At 41.1% G+C, this 15,471-nt stretch overlaps 1 protein-coding gene across 3 annotated transcripts in view; it reads right to left on the bottom strand.

Annotated features, from left to right (window-relative positions):
* Positions 1–15,471, bottom strand: part of COL9A1 (collagen type IX alpha 1 chain) — a gene marked incomplete at its 5' end in the record, with an annotated part of 61,393 nt that overhangs the window by 28,287 nt on the left and 17,635 nt on the right. For 2 of the 3 annotated variants that reach the window (XM_082634303.1, XM_082634302.1), the window contains 10 exons: positions 3,934–3,987; positions 4,092–4,145; positions 5,201–5,245; positions 6,269–6,322; positions 7,130–7,183; positions 7,310–7,363; positions 7,484–7,537; positions 9,177–9,230; positions 11,815–11,868; positions 13,194–13,247. In XM_082634303.1, coding sequence (XP_082490429.1) covers positions 3,934–3,987; positions 4,092–4,145; positions 5,201–5,245; positions 6,269–6,322; positions 7,130–7,183; positions 7,310–7,363; positions 7,484–7,537; positions 9,177–9,230; positions 11,815–11,868; positions 13,194–13,247 — 531 coding nt within the window. Of the gene's footprint in view, positions 1–3,933; positions 3,988–4,091; positions 4,146–5,200; positions 5,246–6,268; positions 6,345–7,121; positions 7,184–7,309; positions 7,364–7,483; positions 7,538–9,176; positions 9,231–11,814; positions 11,869–13,193; positions 13,248–15,471 lie in introns of all 3 variants that reach the window. The other variant, XM_082634301.1, reaches the window with a different exon arrangement.

A 15,471-nucleotide genomic window follows, 5' to 3' on the forward strand; every position in this document is an offset into this window, starting at 1 on the left:
TCCGCGGCACGTGGGATCTTCCTGGACCGGGGCACGAACCCATGTCCCCTGCATCGGCAGGCGGACTCTCAACCATTGCACCACCAGGGAAGCCCCACAGAAATATTTTTTAAGATTTATTCAATTTTACCACATTGTGTATTTTGTATTTCTCTCCAGTGTAGGTTTAAATATCCCCTCACACAGAAGCAGATGACAATCTGTTTACACTATAACCATCACAGCTGCTTCACGAAGTGTTGACTGGGAGAATATTCCAGAGTCTGATGGGGTAGGAAGGCAGCTTAGGTCACTCAACAGCACATCATATGGGACCTCTGTGTTGAAGCTGTTGGTGAGGGGGTCAGGGTAGAAGACGTCAAGAGAGAGGAGACAGGCTTCCACATTCCACGAGTGTAGAGTCTTCAGAAAACTGGGGGTAGATCGGTGTGGCACGCATCCCAGTCGAAATCACGAGAGCGGAGCAAACACAACCCACTCAACAAAAGCCCTGGCAAGTTCTGGAAAGCCTGGAAGAGGAAGACGGACCGGAACGACTACATGATAGGACCAAATCAGAGGCCCCAGCCACCTGCTGGCTCTAAGCCAGGAGTCACCCAGACGCATGTGTAAACACGGAAATGTGACAGAGAAAGCTGGAAGCACAAGCCAAGTGGTAAAGATACGTGCTCATACGTAACCTCTAGAGATGCCAAAAGTCCAATATTTTTTGCCGTGGCACTGGCGAACGTTGATGCAACAATGGTGAGGAAAGGGGAGAAGAACAGTTTAATTTCAAAGACAGGCTACAGTTAACCTTGATTCTTTCACAGGACACATCAGAAATAGGTTTCATTCCTTCTACTCAGCTTCTCAATTTAAGATTTGCAGGAAGAACCAATCAAACTTGTGGGGAATAGGCATCAATGTGTGAATTTACCAAGAAAATGAATTTAATGATGTAAAATGAAAGAACAAATGTATCTTTCAGTAAGTACCTTTGGTGTAAAAACTCTGACCCAGAACTATAATATTTATAACCACACATGATACTCTTTCTGAAAAATTTATAGTAGGTGAGAAGTCAACTATGAACAGAAGCAGCATAGCAAGATTTACTGTACCTCCCACCCAATGCATTTCAAGGAATATTTATTGAGCACGACATTACGGCAGTAAGTGAGAAGTCAATTATGAACAGAAGCAGCACAGCAAGATTTACTGTACCTCCCACCCAATGCATTTCAAGGAATATTTATTGAGCACGACCTTACGGCAGGCCCCGAGGAAAGAGATGTAGGGGACACAGATGTGAATCAGACATGTTCCTGACTTCCTGCAGTTTCCACACCACAGGGCAGAAAGGGACCAAGGGTTACAGGTTCAGAATAAGGAGAGATCACTTCTATCTGGGGGGTAGGGTGTCCTCAGAGATGGTTCCATTGCAGAATTAACTCTTCAATTGTATCTAGGAGGGCACATGGGATGTCCAGTCAGAGAAATAGAGGAAAAAGCCATCTCAGTTGCAGGGCATCACAAAGAAAACAGGCAGGCTGAGAAGTGCAGAGAGTGTTTGGGAAGTAGCATGAAGTCTAGCTTGGCTGGACCACAGGCTCTGAGCAAGGCAGAAATGGGAAGTAAAACTAGGGAATAAACAGACAGTTTAGGATTTCAGGCTTTCCTTTATTGTCAGTGGAAATCCACTGAAGATTTTTAAATGAAGAAGAGAAATGATGCTGGATGCTGTACTTTGCAAAGACCAATATGGAGGCACGTGCAGATTTGCAGCCCTACCGTTCCCCAGGCATTCACGTTTGTCACCAGGACTGCGGGGACACGGCTGGAGTTCTAGATGCAAGACACCCTGCGATGTGCAAGAGTCCTGGAGAACGGAGAGCTATCCCAGCCGGAATACCAGAAGTACCCTGTTGCGAGCCACAGTAGAAGGAAAGATGGGAGCAGGGAAGGCAAATCAGGACATGACTGCAACAATCAAGCCAGCAGTGAACCACCTGAGCCAGGGGGTGGAAGTGGGCTTAGAAAGAAGAGTCAGACAGGAGGCTTTAAAGAGGAGGTGGTAGGATGAGCAGGTCCTCCTGGACCTGCAGGAGGAGGGACACCAAGGCTTTGAGCCTCGGTGACGGCAGCAGTGGGAAGAATGCGGACGCTTAGAGAAACTGAACAAGCAAGACCAGAATCAGGCTCAAAACCCTGCGCAGGCATAACTTCCTCGGATCCGCCGCCCTCCCGTGAGCGAAGTCAGCACCGCCTCCACCACACGCCATCGCTTCCGAAGGCCGGCCTCGAGTCCTGAGCTGGGGATGGGCCGAGCCCACTGCAGCCGTGCGGCTTGTGCTCCGTGCCTGGTCCCGCCATCAGCAGGGGGACCTACAACTGTACTGCTTTCTGCTCTATAACGTGAGCACGAGAGATGAAATAGTCAATTTTCTCAAAGCTCCAGCACCCTTCCTCCACACCGTTCAGTCTTTCTGTTGCTTTAGAAATATGATCCAGCTATGACCTCACTGCTCTGACAGTCAATCGAGGGAAAGTATTTTAATGAGAACTTCACAGACCCCCAGCCAGAGAGGAGAAAAGGATAAATGAGGCATGAGCAGCAGCTAGTTTCACTGGCTGCAGAGAAACGTCTGGACACGGCCTGGTACAGGTCAGCTGACGAACAGCGGTGAGAAGTGGGAAAACTCCACTCTCATATCGCAAGACACCTGGGATATTTCACTTTTCTGAAGCGTGAAAATCCTCACTCAACATACTCAAGAGATGCTCTTTAAAAAGTAACAATGAGATTGGGGAACGCTTCTGTGTTCTCACTTGGAGTTCTTTGTGTTACCCAGCGGGCTTTGAAGATAAGAACTTAAAATCAAGACCAGGGAGAATTTTTTAAAGTTAAATTTGAGTGCATCATGTTTCATTTCCAAATCAGTTTCTCTCTAAGGGTTAAAATGTATCTGGTGAGAAAATATACATAGCTATATTTGCTGCAAAATAGACACATTTACAAATTCACACCAGAAGAAGTCTGGCAGGTTCTTAAAAGATTAAAATAGAGTTATCACATGACCCAGCAATTCCCCTTGTAGGTATGTACTCAAGAGAAATGAAACAAGTCAACACAAAAACTTGTAGAAAAATGTCCACAGCAGCGTTAATCATAATGGCCAAAAAGTGGAAACAACCCCCATGCCCATCGATGCATGAATGGATGAATAAAATGTGGTACGTCCATACAATTGAATACCATTTGGCAATAAAAAGCAATGAAGTACTGATACATGGTACAGCATAGAAGAACCTTGAAACATTATGCTAAGTGAGAGAAGCCAATCGTTAAAAAACCCACATACTGCAGGACTCCATTTATATGAAATTTCCAGAATGGGCATATCTATAGAAAGTGGATGAGTGGTTTCCTAGGTCTGAGAGGACTGGGGGGCAGGAAATGTTGAATTGCACGTGGATCTAGAGTTTCTTTTTGAGGTGATGAAAATGTTTTAAAGTGGACTGTGGTGATGGTTGCACAATTCTGCAAATGGACTAAAACTAGTGGATTGTATACTTTAAATGGGTGAATTGTATAGTATGTGAAATATATCTCAATAAAGTTGTTTTTTTTAATCACACTAAAATATTTCCTTCATCATAGGATGAGAGCAGAAAGGGTCAGCATGGTTTTTTTTAAATACTTCATTTTTGTTTCTACTTTCTAGGGGAAAAAAAGAATATTGTATATCTAAGTAGCATTCCTGTTCCATTGTTTATCTGGATTATCACATGTTAAAACGTCAGAAGGCATTCCTGGATGAGTTAATGGATGAATGAATAAAGGAAGGAAGGAAGGGAGGGAGGGAGGGAGGGAGGGAGAGGAGGGAAGGAAGACCCAGCAAAGCCCGGGGAAGGCACTCTGGGAGGGGTCTACAGAAAAGGAATACTCACAGGGAGGCCCCGAGGTCCTCGGGGTCCCACCTCTCCTGGTGGCCCCTGGCGGCCCTGTTATGAGGAAGGCAGGTAAAGAAAAAGTTAAACTCCCTAATCCTTTGCTTAGTGATTACAACAGGTTACAAGGTATGAAAAGGTAACCTATGGCCACTTACCGGTTTGCCTGAATTCCCCAGTTGACCAGGCTTCCCTGGAGCACCTGTGTTACCCTGAAGGTAAAATACAATATTTAGAGTAATTCAGGCAGTAAATAAGCATAATAATCAACCTGTCTTACCCAGACTGGGTATTTCTTACACTTAAATAGCATTACTTTCCTGATTTTACATTGAGATGGGTGGGTACATCAAAGTTTTTAAGATTTAGGTTAGAATACTGTTTTGTCACTTCCAAATGCATAATAAAGATGTCAAAAATGTTTAAAAGCAAAGGTCAGATGTCAAAAAATGAAGGTCTTTAGACAGACAAGAATAAGAGAGGATTTTTCTTTCTTTACAATATTAATTATATATGTCTTTCTTCATCATTTCCACCTCTAATACAGTTCTTGGAGCCTTTTTCTTCATACCTGACATTGACACCATTAAAATTGTAAAAGATCATGCCAACGTGAGGAAATAAGGGATGTGCCAGCAAGCTCCAGGGAAAGCAGGTGTCTGGGATCCCACCCCACCATCAGTTGCTCATGGTCCACTTACTAGGGCACATCTCTGCTCAAGACTCCATGAGCCACTAAGATCGGAGGGCTGAAGCCATGGAATCGAATAGTAATCAATTTCTACGTTATTCACAGTTTATCTATTTTATTTAAAGTAAAGCTATATTTTATCCCTTTAACTTTTTCTTTCAACTGTTGTTCTTAAGTGCTAGAATATAAGCACGTAAAACTGATCATTATGTGAACAAAATGCTTAATATCTTTTAGTTTAAGATAAATCATCTTAATAATATGCACTGACAATCTCTATGGCTTAATATCATCCTCATAGTAAATCATAAAGAGCAATAAAACTTTCTCTGTTTTACACTGGCAAAGGATGACTCTTTCAAGAAGGTACTCTGATCAGCAACTCTTTGTCAAAGTACTATTTCTGCAGCTGGGAAAGAGATTAGCTTCTGAAGCCTTAAGGCCTTTTTGATTTCTCCTTAAGGTCAAACATAAAATAAAAGGCAGGTTGGAAATATATAAAATGATAAATAAAAAATATTAGTAAAAGAATAAAGAAATAGAGAAAATATTAATTACAAAGTTTTCATCTTTTACCTTTTCACCGGCAACACCCTTTGCACCAGGAATTCCAGGTATACCCTGAAAGAGTGCACACAGAACTTAGGTTTAATCACCTCCTCTGAGAGTCCGTGAGATGCCAAGCCCACTGCATACTGCCGAGGGGCTGGGGGCATCGTGACAACCTCAAAGCTTTAGAGGGAGATTCTTCCTAGTTCCCCGGTTTGAACAGTTATAGACCTACCCACAGTGTAAAAGGCAACTTTACTGTAACTGGCTTGTTATGTCTGAATACCCTTACAGCAAATTCTAGCTCTAAACTAAAGTTACTTTTCAAGGATGAACTTCCAAATTAGAATCCTGTTTTCAGATCAACAGGAGCTCTTCCTGGCATGATTTCATGTGTGGAATACAAAGCAAGGACCTATCAAAAACTCTAAGCCTTAAATAGAAAAAGAGAATGGCAGAAGAATGCTGGGTCTAAGATTTGGTGCTCCTGGGAGGCCTGATTTCTCTGATTATTTTAAAGTGTCAGATATCATAATAAACCGAGGGCAGTCCTCATCATTACCAAGTATCCCTTTTAACTTGAAATAATTGCCTCCAAAGAGCCAAGAATACACGTGGTATAACCCACATGAACTCCCAGCCACATTAATGCAGGAAAACACCAATTTGAATAATTCAAAATAGCACACGATCAAAAAATGAAATCTTATTATCTCACATTGTTCCCTGAACATACTCTCAACCTCTTATGGCTCAACCCTGGTATAAGAGCTTCAGAACTGGTTGAAAGTAGGAGGAAGTATAAAGCCTGGACCACAGCTCAGGGTTAGTGAAACAATATAAGGAAGGTTTCCTGAAATAAAGAGGAGGGATGCAAAATATAAAGTTAAAGCTTAGTGTGGTTACCAGAGAAATAACTAGTTATTCAGAGAAAAAGTACAAAAATGTAAATGTAAAACTGTAAAAATATAAAATTAAAGCATCATTTCTTCTCCAGAACTTATCAAATTACATACGTAACATGTTTCTCCCCCAAGTGCGTATCTTCAAAATATGTATATAAACCAATCAACATTTAAATACTCAAATACTTACAGGTAACCCCTGCAACCCTGCTTCACCAGGAGGTCCAGGTTTCCCTAGTTCACCCTGAAAAACATTTTTGTTGAATCTGTATGAACTGCTGTCCTTCTTTTAAGAAAAGGAAAGACCAAGACCTTCTAAGTAAAAGGACTATCCACACAGCTGACCTTACGTGCACTTTTATAGCATGACCCAGTTCAGGGCAGGGAGATGGGATAGGACTTAGGACAGAAATGCAATCAAAATACGTAATTTCCTTCTGCCTTCTTTCATCAATGGGGCAATTTTACTGACTTTCTGAAACCAAGCAAACAAACATTCTATTCTAATAATTTTTTTTTATTGAAGTGTGGTTGATTTAGAATGTTGTGTTAATTTCTGCTGTACAGCAAAGTGACTCAGTGATACACATAGATTCATTCTTTTCATTATTCTTTTCCATTATGGTTTATCCCAGGACACTGGATATAGTTCCCTGTGCTATACAGTAGGACCTTGTTGTTTATCCATCCTATATATACTAGTTTGCATTTGCTAATCCCAACCTCCCAGTCCGTCCCTCCCCAAACTCCTTCCCCTTGGCAACCACAAGTCTGTTCTCTATGTCTGTGAGTCTGTTTTGTGTTTTGCAGATAGTTTCATTTGTGCCATGTTTTGGACTCCACTTGTAATTGATATCATATGGTATTTGTCTTTCTCTTTCTGACTTCTAATAAGTATCTTGAACTGACACTTGATTAAAAAATTAGAAGGAGGACAAAAGCCAAAAACAGCTCAATAAAAGTCCCAGTGACGTAGTAATGGAAACCCTGTGCCTGGCGGGGCCCCTGGCAGGGACGACTCCACCACCTGTAGACTAAATCACACAGCTACCTTTGCTCCCGGCATTCCAGGTATCCCGTCCCGGCCATCCACACCTGGCAAGCCCTAAAGACGCACAAAGAAACACACTGTCTCTTAGAAACACATTCTTCTTCCCTTCATCACTTTCCAAAGTTTTATTAAAATAATCACTTTGAAAAATGGGCTTGATGACTACAGCTCAGGACTTACCGTGTCGCCCTTGGGCCCAGGGAGACCAGGAATTCCTCGAGAACCTTGAGCCCCCTGCAGGGTAGAAGGGAGAAGACAGACAAGACACAATCAATTACCACGTGTACTTAGGTCACATCAAAGAGATCAGAACAACCTCCATGCTCGCAGCGATGAATGTGAATTCGAACTCACTCTGTCTCCCTTGGGACCTGTTTCTCCTAGAGGTCCTCGCCGTCCTTGATCACCCTGTATGAAAATAAAATTGTGTTTAAGTAAGCAAAAGTAACTTTTTGATAGACTTTTGAAATTATAAAACACCATCTACGTTACCTTACTATTGCTCTTTCATCCCAATGGCTTTGCTCTATCGTGGATGCCTCAAGAAATATTTTTATAAAAATTATATTGTCCTAAAAATTGATATTACCATAAAGATAATTGAGACTTCCATGTCTATTGATTTCATTGTAAAGGCATAATGCTTCTGTGCTCTTTGGATGAATAAGTATAATAAAATTAAGGTCCACACTGCAGGTAACCTTGACATCAGTAACTATATGTACACATCCTCTAGCCTCATTGACTATCGTGGTGGGTTGAGGTTTGGACGAGTTGCCAACCTTTTCTCCATATTACTTACTCCCCCAGTCAGTAATAATGATTTCTGTCACAATTACCCAGCTAAGGTTGGTATATGGTACAGGCAGTGATAGATGAGAAGAGGTGTCTTCCTAAAATATAGCTTTTGTTGAATTGCTTAACTGCTCTGGAACCTCAAATGGCTTCCTGTTGCTACTGGATCACTTTGGATTGCCCGGATTGGCATTAAACACTCTCCATCATGTGCTTCTACCTTATCTATTCAAGTTCATCTTCTCAAAAGGAGCTCTCCACCCAGCCTGTGCCAGCCCTAAGGCAGTACACACCCCCATCACCCCAACAGGGCTTCTCCCCGCCTGTGTTCGCTGCCCTCCCCTCCTGTGCTCCCGGCCCTCCCCCACTGTGCTCCCTGCCCTCCCCACCCATGCTCGCTGCCCTGCCCCCACCGTGCTCCCTGCCCTCCCGCCTGTGCCCCCTGCACTCCCCCGCTGTGTTCCCTGCCCTCCCCGCCTATGCTCCCTGCACTCCCCGCTGTGCTCCCTGCCCTCCCGTCCTGTGCTCACTGCCCCCCCCGTCCTGTGCTCCCTGCCCTCCCCCCATGTACTCGCTGCCTTCCCCGCCTGTGCTCCCTCCCCTTCCCCCCCCCCAGCACGGCTTTGCAGGCTCTCCTTCCTCTCAGGCCCGCTTGGTGCTTTACCTCCACCACATGTTGTGGAGCTTGATCTTAAAATCTTATGCTTCCCACAGAACCTTGATAGTTGGAAATTCTACTTTACTTATACCTTTTCTTCTTTTCAATGTGGTATGAGAGATATTAATGAACAGCTTTTTGGTTTATTTACTTCCAAGACAGGTGTGAGGCAGTCCACAATAAGGACACGTGTGCACACGGCCGTCAGAACATCAAATAACGAGATCAGAAATCACAGGGGAGAAGAAGGACAGAACTACCCAAGAACTTGAAGTGAGAGAGTCTCTGTGACTCAAGCATCCTAGCAACCGAAGCAATAGGAAAACACAGCAAGCATAAAAACTTAACAATATGACTGTACTTATGAGAAAAACAAAACCCATATCAAGTCAGAAGAACATTTCTCTGTACAAAAAAGAGATGCTTGTCTTAATTTTAAATTTTTAAGTAAATATAGAAACAATTGCCCATTTTTCCTCCTTACTCACATGTAAAGACACTTGCACACACACACATACATATAGCCAAAAAATCTATCATTGATCCTTGCTAAAAAAATCTATCAGTGGATCCCATGAAAGGAAAACTACTCACAGGTGCACCAGGGAGACCTTGTGGTCCCGGTTCTCCATCTAAGCCCCGAGCGCCCTGGAAATAAACGAGACAAAGAAATGAACTTGAGATCAGCCATGTATGCTAAAGGGCACAACAGTCTTGCTAAAGAACTTCAATAGCCAGATAAAAAGGAGGTTTTGTGTTTTGTAATATATACTCTATTCATCAGTGACCCCGAGGAGTATTTAATCAGAAACCTCAGATGCTAAATAAAACACTGGTTTACATTCTCTCATCCCACCAGAAGTACCTACACCCAATCTTTGATACCACCCTGAAAATTTTAAGTTAACAAACACTGTGTCCATTCCTGATTGCTGATATGAGCTACCTGTTTAGAGAACTTGGCAAGCCTATTGGAAAAGGTTTGGTCATCACACTCCGGGGTTCTCAGGATCCCTACAGGAATGCATTGATGGTGAAGACAAAGGGGCCACCCAAATAGTAGCTGCTGTGGACTCTGCAGCCACCACACCAGTGGAAGGGATTTCTGGGACTCGAGATCCCCACCCAGACTTAGAATCAGGAGTCCAGCTATGTGATTCAGAGGAACGAATTGTAATAAGGATTTAAGCATCCCCTCTTCCATCCTGGATAGATGGTAGGTTCAGTATGTATAAAGTAACTGATCTATTTTCTCCACAACAGATTTACCCTGCTGAGTGATGATGGCTAAGAACTACAGAGCTTTATAAATCGAATCATCATGAAACTATCTCTGTCTTTGTTATCTGTTGTACATATCGCCTCCCTATTTTCATTATAAGAATCAAAATGTGATTTGAAAACAAAAATATGGGGTTTTTAGTGCTCTCTACATATGCTGCATAACAAGACACACCCCCGTTTAAAACTTTTTCTCATCTACCGGGGGAACGAGAAGGCAGATGGGCACCTGAAGTGAACAAGCCGTCTCCTAACGAACAGGCTTGAGAGGAGGAGATGATACAAGAAATGGAAAACAGCCAAAAGGGTATTGGGTAGATGTCAGGCCAAGAAAACCAGGTGGACGGTGTCTGCAGTAAGAATTAAAAATTAGAAAACCTTTGCTAGAAGGTTCAGACGTGGGTAGAATCAAAGAAAGAAGCAGAGGCACCACAGAACCTTGAAAGTCTGTGATCCCTAAAACTAGAATACAGCAGAAGGCATTCTCCATCCACCAGTGAAGAGGTTTGGGAGACCTGAAAAAGCCCCTGAATTCCTCACTCACGTTGCCTGGTGGAAGCAAAGCCAGGCTTCGAGTTATAGAAATGGCCTGGATGCTGCCCGTCTCTCTCCCTTTCTCTCTCGCCCTCTCTCTCTCTCTCTCTCATTGCTGTTTAGCACCAGCTCAGACCCAAACTGCTGTTACTAGATAACCACTCCGCAGGTCTGAATTCACCAGAAGAGCTTTTTTCTTTTTATTGAAAGCAATTTGACAAAAATCAGAGGAAATGAGAAATTTTGAAAACTACCAAGTAGCAAAATACCTCAAATAAAGAGCATATCAAGAACAGTAATTGGTTTCAAAGTGAGGGTCACATATTTTAGGAAGTGATTTAAACCCAGAAAAAGCAAAGGCCTGGGTATCAGCAACTTCAAAATAAATGGGATTTATTTTTTAATAACAGAAGAGTACACACAGAATGTTACTTAAGGAAACATGAATACAGAAAGGCAAAATATGTTTTTAAAAATACACTGTTTTTAGAAAAGAAACAGCATCCTATAGGAAACAGAAGAGGGAGACAGGCACAATGAAAAAACCTAGAGAGACAGAGAAAGCGGCTGAAAAAATGAAATTGATGGAATTATTCATGAAGCGATTCCTTCGATCCACAAAAATGTGCACCTCTTTTTTAAAAAGGTTGAATCTCATTTACTGAGCACCTACAATGTTCCCGTTATCCCTGTCTGGTTGCTAATGAACTACTCTGTGCTTCTGTGCAGAACAACATGAATTAGCCTCAGAGGTTCTGCAGAGGGTGAGGTGAGGGTCAGGAGGGCTAGTGGGTAAAGAGCCCCGCTTTTAATTTTCTGGACCCTACAAATGGGCTTTCCTAACAAACTTTCTACAATGTGCTGACCATTTCCTTAACATCTGAGAGAAGCTAGACGTGCCCCCTCCACTCATACATACACATACAAACACACACACACGCACGCACACAGCAAGAAAAATATTTCTGAGCTCATCATGAACATTCAAGCTTGCGTTGTTATTGCTTCTTCTATTCACTCAGACAAGCGATCCCTGCCCTGCCCTCCCCACCAAGGGCAACGCCTCATCCTCCTGCTCCACCTCTCCATCCTCCTCTGCTTTTGCCAGGCACTCCAGGTACTGTGTCAGTGTTATCAGTGTCAACTACTGATAAAGAAAAGAGATTAAACATAACAGCCCTGCTTACTCCTATTTACCCAAAATAATTTAAAATATATAATAATAACAAGTAGCCTGTGTATGACTCATTTCTATCATCTACGTTGATAACAGAAAGTAAGAACCCAACCAAACATCTACAAAGCACCAAATAAGAAATAAAAATTGATGTTGTTAAAGATAAGAAGATATTTGAAATGGCCCCAAACTTAAGCATTTATGCGTTTTGGTAGTGTATCATCACCGTCATCATCTTACTTTTTCTCCTTTGGCCCCAGTTATGCCAGTGATGCCTCTCAAACCTTGAGCTCCCTGGAAATGTAAAAAAGAGAAGGAAATTCTTTGAGCTGAAGCACACATTCTTTGAGGTCATCACAAAAGCTGATCCAGAGAAGGATGTTATCATAACCAAAGGTAACACTGAGAAAAAGTGACATTATATTGCAGACAAACTTTCCTGGTTTAGAAGAAAAATCCAAAAGGAATTCTTCTGATGGTAAAACCCTTTTTAAAAATTCTGAAGACTTACACAAATCTGGAATCGAAACAATGACTGCTGGCAAAAAGGAAGTATCATTAGCATCAAAGAATCATGACAAAGCATTTGCCTTTTAGCTCACACAGAATACACGGCCACTTTTGCCTCCTTCATGGTTTGTAACTTGGTTACGGGTCACATGATCGTGATTTTAAACCTTGGACTAATTTTTCCCCACCAGCGTGTGCCGTCCAAGGCAACGGGTCCCCAGGCAGCCCACAGAAGCTTCTTCCTATAGGTGTAGCTGGGTCGCCATCATTCACTTAACATCACTCTACGTTACACCGTTTCTACGATAAAAGGTGTTCTGAATTCCAATTGGGGGCAGGAGGAACCCATCTCCTCCCTTCTCGGGCACAGGAGTGGGTAATCCTCAAAATGAGGGTGCAGGGTGTCGATCCTAGGATCCCCTTCAACACGGAATGTTGTCATTCTTGACTGTCTGGACCCACAGCAGCAGGGCTCCAAAAACAGATGCTGGAGACATGCTCCCTGGGGAGCAGCAGCGGGCAGACGCCCAATCAGGAAAGCGGGGTAGCCACTTCCGGGCAACTTGCTAACTGTCCACAATGGCTTAGGATAAAGTAGCTCTAGGCCAGTCATTTCCCTGTGCTCTCACTGGAGAAAAGGGGGCATCTCCATGGCCAACTGTTTGTTTTACATCCAGGTCAGTCCCAGTTCTCTGTAGATCACTTAGGAATGGCCTGAAATACACATGGGCAGGGTGATCCAGCTCAGGACACAAAGTGAGATCTGGCCAAATCAGAATAAAGCTGCTCATTCTTGTGGGGCTTATTTTCTGACTCTGAAGGTAATTCAGAAAGAATTCCAGAAATATTTAGGTCAATAGCAGAGACATGAGAATGACATGTGTTGTCCCCCAAGCTCGTGCATAAGTGTCCCAAAAATCATACTTTTTACAAATCTTGCATTCCTTGACAGACGCTGTATATTTAAAAAATGAAAAACTGTGAATTTTACAGAAATATTTTGGCATATCCTCTCCCAAACCCCAGATGTTCAGCAAGCAGTAATGATATCCTCCAAAGACCACCGGGGTCCAGCAATATAGTTAAATATGTTTCTAAAAATACTTCACCGGAGGTCCTTGAGCTCCAACCTGTCCTAGTCCACCCTGCTCTCCTTCTTCACCCTGAAAAACCAGACAGAAGGGCACCAAATATTAATCCAGCAAATGGACACTGAAATGGGCTCGGTCTAACTTGGCACGTGGTAAGTTCTTCTGGCATCTCCTGAATTAGTCTACTATACTTTCTTAAATTATTTTGCATGAGTAGTCCATATTAATTGCAGAACGTTCAGAAAATACAGAGATGTATATAAATAAAGTCACCCAAATCCCACCGTTCCACTATAAACACCAGTAACATTTTGGATGCTATCCTTTCAAAGCTTTTCTAAAGAGAGAGAGAGGAGGGGAGGGAAAGAGGAAGAGGGGGAGAGAGAGAGAGAGAGAGGGAGTGTATGCATTCATGTTCTAAGTATGTGTATTGTGGGTGTATTATTAAGAAAGTGTGATCACACTATGCAACCTTTTCCTTAAACTATAATATTTTAAATTATGAATTTCATTTTAACTTTTTCGTTATAGTTTTTGTACCATGTACAGATTTTTTTAAATTGTACTTAAATCTCAATCTGTCTTTTCTTCCATGGCTTCTACCTTTGATGTTGCTCAGAAAAGCCTTCTCTGACACCCCAAAAATATATAAATACTCATCTATATTTTTCTTCTAGTAATTTTATAATTAATTTCTTACATAGAAATTTTTAATTATCAGTAATTTATTTTTATGTAAATATAGAGTAGAAATCTTTTTTTTTTCCTGATAACTGGCACTCTATCCAATGTCATTTATTGAATAATAGATTCTCTCCACCCAGGCTGAAAAATTCATCTTTAATGTATGTTAAATTGATAAATATACCTGCTTCTGGACTTCCTTCCTATTCAGCTATACTGGTCTGCTGTATAATGGTGTCAATACCACAACCTTTTAATTATCGAAATTCTATAATACATTTTAATCTCAGGTTGGGAGAATTCCTTTACCTTTATTTTTCATTTATAGTTACTCTTATTTTCAGATTTTCTTAAATGTTTACCCTTCCATATGAACTTTGGAATTGTTGGGCGGATCTTCACAAAAACACTGCTTGTTTTGTATTAGGACTTCATTAAGTTAATAGATTATATAGAGAGAGTTAGAATCTTCACAATACTGTCTTTCCATCTCAGAGCTCAGTGTATCTTCATATTTAGTCAAAACGTTTTCTTTTTCTTTCCACCAATAAAGTTTTGTTCTTTTCATTTTGTTGAATACTTCTTAAGTTTGTTCTAAAGTATTTTGACTACCTGGTGGCTATTGCCAATGGAATCTTCTTCCATTATGTTTTTAAACTAATTATTGGTTTAACTTTTTGATACTAATTTTATAAGCTCTGATATACTTTAAAATGTTAGGATATTCTAAACAGAAATCCAACTACTGTTTCTTACAGAAAGATTACTTTATGGACTCTGGGAAAAAAGTTATTTTCTCTCTGACAAAGGTTTTATTTTTCACAATAGATATACTGTTCTACATTTTCTATGGTAATGAATAACTTAAATTGTGAAGTTCATCATGAGAAACATTCTTAGTTTTTGATATTTGTTCATAATGGTAGATTAAAATCCAGTTCTATTGTTTATTACATGTTTCAATTCACCTATTTTCTTACTTCACATGCTATATTTTATACATAGAGATTTTTGCACACAAACACACACATACACACACACACACAAAGAAATACAAAAAATTTAGTAACAGTGTTAATATAGAACATTTGGGCATCTAATGAAAAGAACTAGGCTATACCTAAATAATTTACACTTGATTTTTGAATGAACTCTGAGAGTCTTACATAGTGGATCTTTGTCTCATAATTATATTCAGATTACATTCCATCAGAACATAAGATTGACGGTGGAGGGAGGTGGTCCTAATGGGAAAGACAGTGAATAAGCTAGTTTATGGAGCGGATAATCAACACATGTGTACTGCTTGTATTTCCCCATGTAAGTACAAAAACAACAGTGATTGTAATTTTTCATTAGCAGATTTTGGGGTATTTTCCCATTGATTCTTGATAAACCTTGGAGTAATGTATTTGATTGAAATATTTCACCAGCAGATGAATAGCACACAATAACTAATCAATAATCACAAAGCTAAATGACAAATTTAGGAATAGCAATTTATTACCGTTTTACTGAAAGATTTTTGACTATTCATTCTTATCTTTATAAACAATTTTTTAAATCTTCATTAATTAATTTGTAGAGTAAACTCAAGGCAGAACTGTGAATC

Source organism: Mesoplodon mirus (assembly GCF_964341445.2).
Source record: "Mesoplodon mirus genome assembly, chromosome: 10".
NCBI lineage: Eukaryota > Metazoa > Chordata > Mammalia > Artiodactyla > Ziphiidae > Mesoplodon > Mesoplodon mirus.